The sequence below is a fragment of the Myotis brandtii genome, unplaced genomic scaffold (genome assembly GCF_000412655.1).
Source record: "Myotis brandtii unplaced genomic scaffold, ASM41265v1 scaffold236, whole genome shotgun sequence".
Taxonomy (NCBI): Eukaryota; Metazoa; Chordata; class Mammalia; order Chiroptera; family Vespertilionidae; genus Myotis; species Myotis brandtii.
The window spans coordinates 1,166,671-1,167,970 of record NW_005358901.1 but is presented as its reverse complement, the minus strand read 5'-3'; the positions used below and the strand labels follow the sequence as shown (position 1 = coordinate 1,167,970).

Genomic DNA, 1,300 nt, shown 5'->3' with positions numbered 1-1,300 from the left:
CACAGGCGCAGCTGCAGACCTTGCCCGGGGACGAGGGCCAGGAGGGGGCCCGGGCCCTGGTCTCCCAGGAGCCTCCCCAGTCTGCGCGCTCAGCGCTTCTTCGCTGGGAGCGCTATGGCGCGCATTTCCCGACGCCCAGAGAGAGATGGCGAGAAGGAAGGCGCCCAGGGCACAGGGACTTGTCCCCCCACCCCGTGTGCTCCCGCGCTGCACTCACCCACCCAGATGCCCAAGCTGACTGACAGCGCCAGGCGGGGCGTGCGGCGGTGCAGGGCGCGCAGCGGGAACACCGTCACGTACCAGCGGTCCACACTCATGGCGGTCAGAGTGGCACACGTAGCCTGTACCGAGACCTGGGAGGGCCGGGAGCTGGGCGTGGGCCCGCCCCCATCCCTCTCCCCGCCTGGTCTGGGGCCCGCCTTGTCTGTGTCCACACTGCGGCCCCCCCCCACACACAAATGTCCAAACACACAGGGCGTGTCCTGGGAGGGTCTTGGGGACACAAATTGAAGGGTCAGGAGAGGGGCGATACCAGAGAGCACCCCAGAATAGTGAGGGCTTGAGGGCGCCATTGGGGGCTTTCTAAGACCCAGAGACTGAGACAGGGAGAGGCAGAGCCATCCTAGGGACAGGTGGGGCAAGAACCCGCATCACCCTCCCGTGCTCATCTCCAACACCCAGTGCCTCTCTGTAGCCCTGCCCTACCCATTGCTGGGGTCCTCCGCCCCCCACCACTGGGTCTAGGCTACACCTCCTCCCAGCCTATCCACCAGCTGATTCACCCACAACCCCTTCCCCCTGTGCCCCATTCTCCCCCCTGCACCCACCTGCCCACACCCAGACCTGCCCCCTGGCTCCCCAGTCCCCTCTCCCAGCCCACAGCCCGCCTGCTGGATGTAGCTGACCTCGGGATTGCGCCCGCCACCTGGGTGTGCGCCCGGACTCAGCCACCACCTGTTCGTGTCCGGGACGACGCTTAACCAACCGAGCCACCCCGAGCGGGGCCCGACGTCCTCATTCCAGAGGTGGGTAAACTGAGGCATGCAGCCGGTGCTCCGGGGCTGCACTGTCATGAACGACAGGGGGGAGCTGGGGGAGGAAAAGGCCGTGGGTGCCCGGGGAGGGGAGCGAGTCATCATCCTTCCCTCCCCGTTACCCAGGCCTCGGTTTCCCCTTCCCCCGGGCTGGCGCCCCGCCACGCCCGCAGCCTGGGTTTGTGGCCGCCGAACCATCACCCCCCGCCCTCATTTTTTCAGTTTCCCCGTCGGTCTCCCTGGGGCTGGGTGCCCCCTCCCACCGC

At 67.8% G+C, this 1,300-nt stretch overlaps 1 protein-coding gene across 1 annotated transcript in view; it reads right to left on the bottom strand.

Moving 5' to 3' along the window:
* The window catches only part of KISS1R (KISS1 receptor), a 14,310-nt gene that overhangs the window by 10,438 nt on the left and 2,572 nt on the right, over nucleotides 1-1,300 (bottom strand). Inside the window, 1 exon segment of the mRNA XM_014540058.1 lies at nucleotides 4-353. Coding sequence (XP_014395544.1) covers nucleotides 4-353 — 350 coding nt within the window.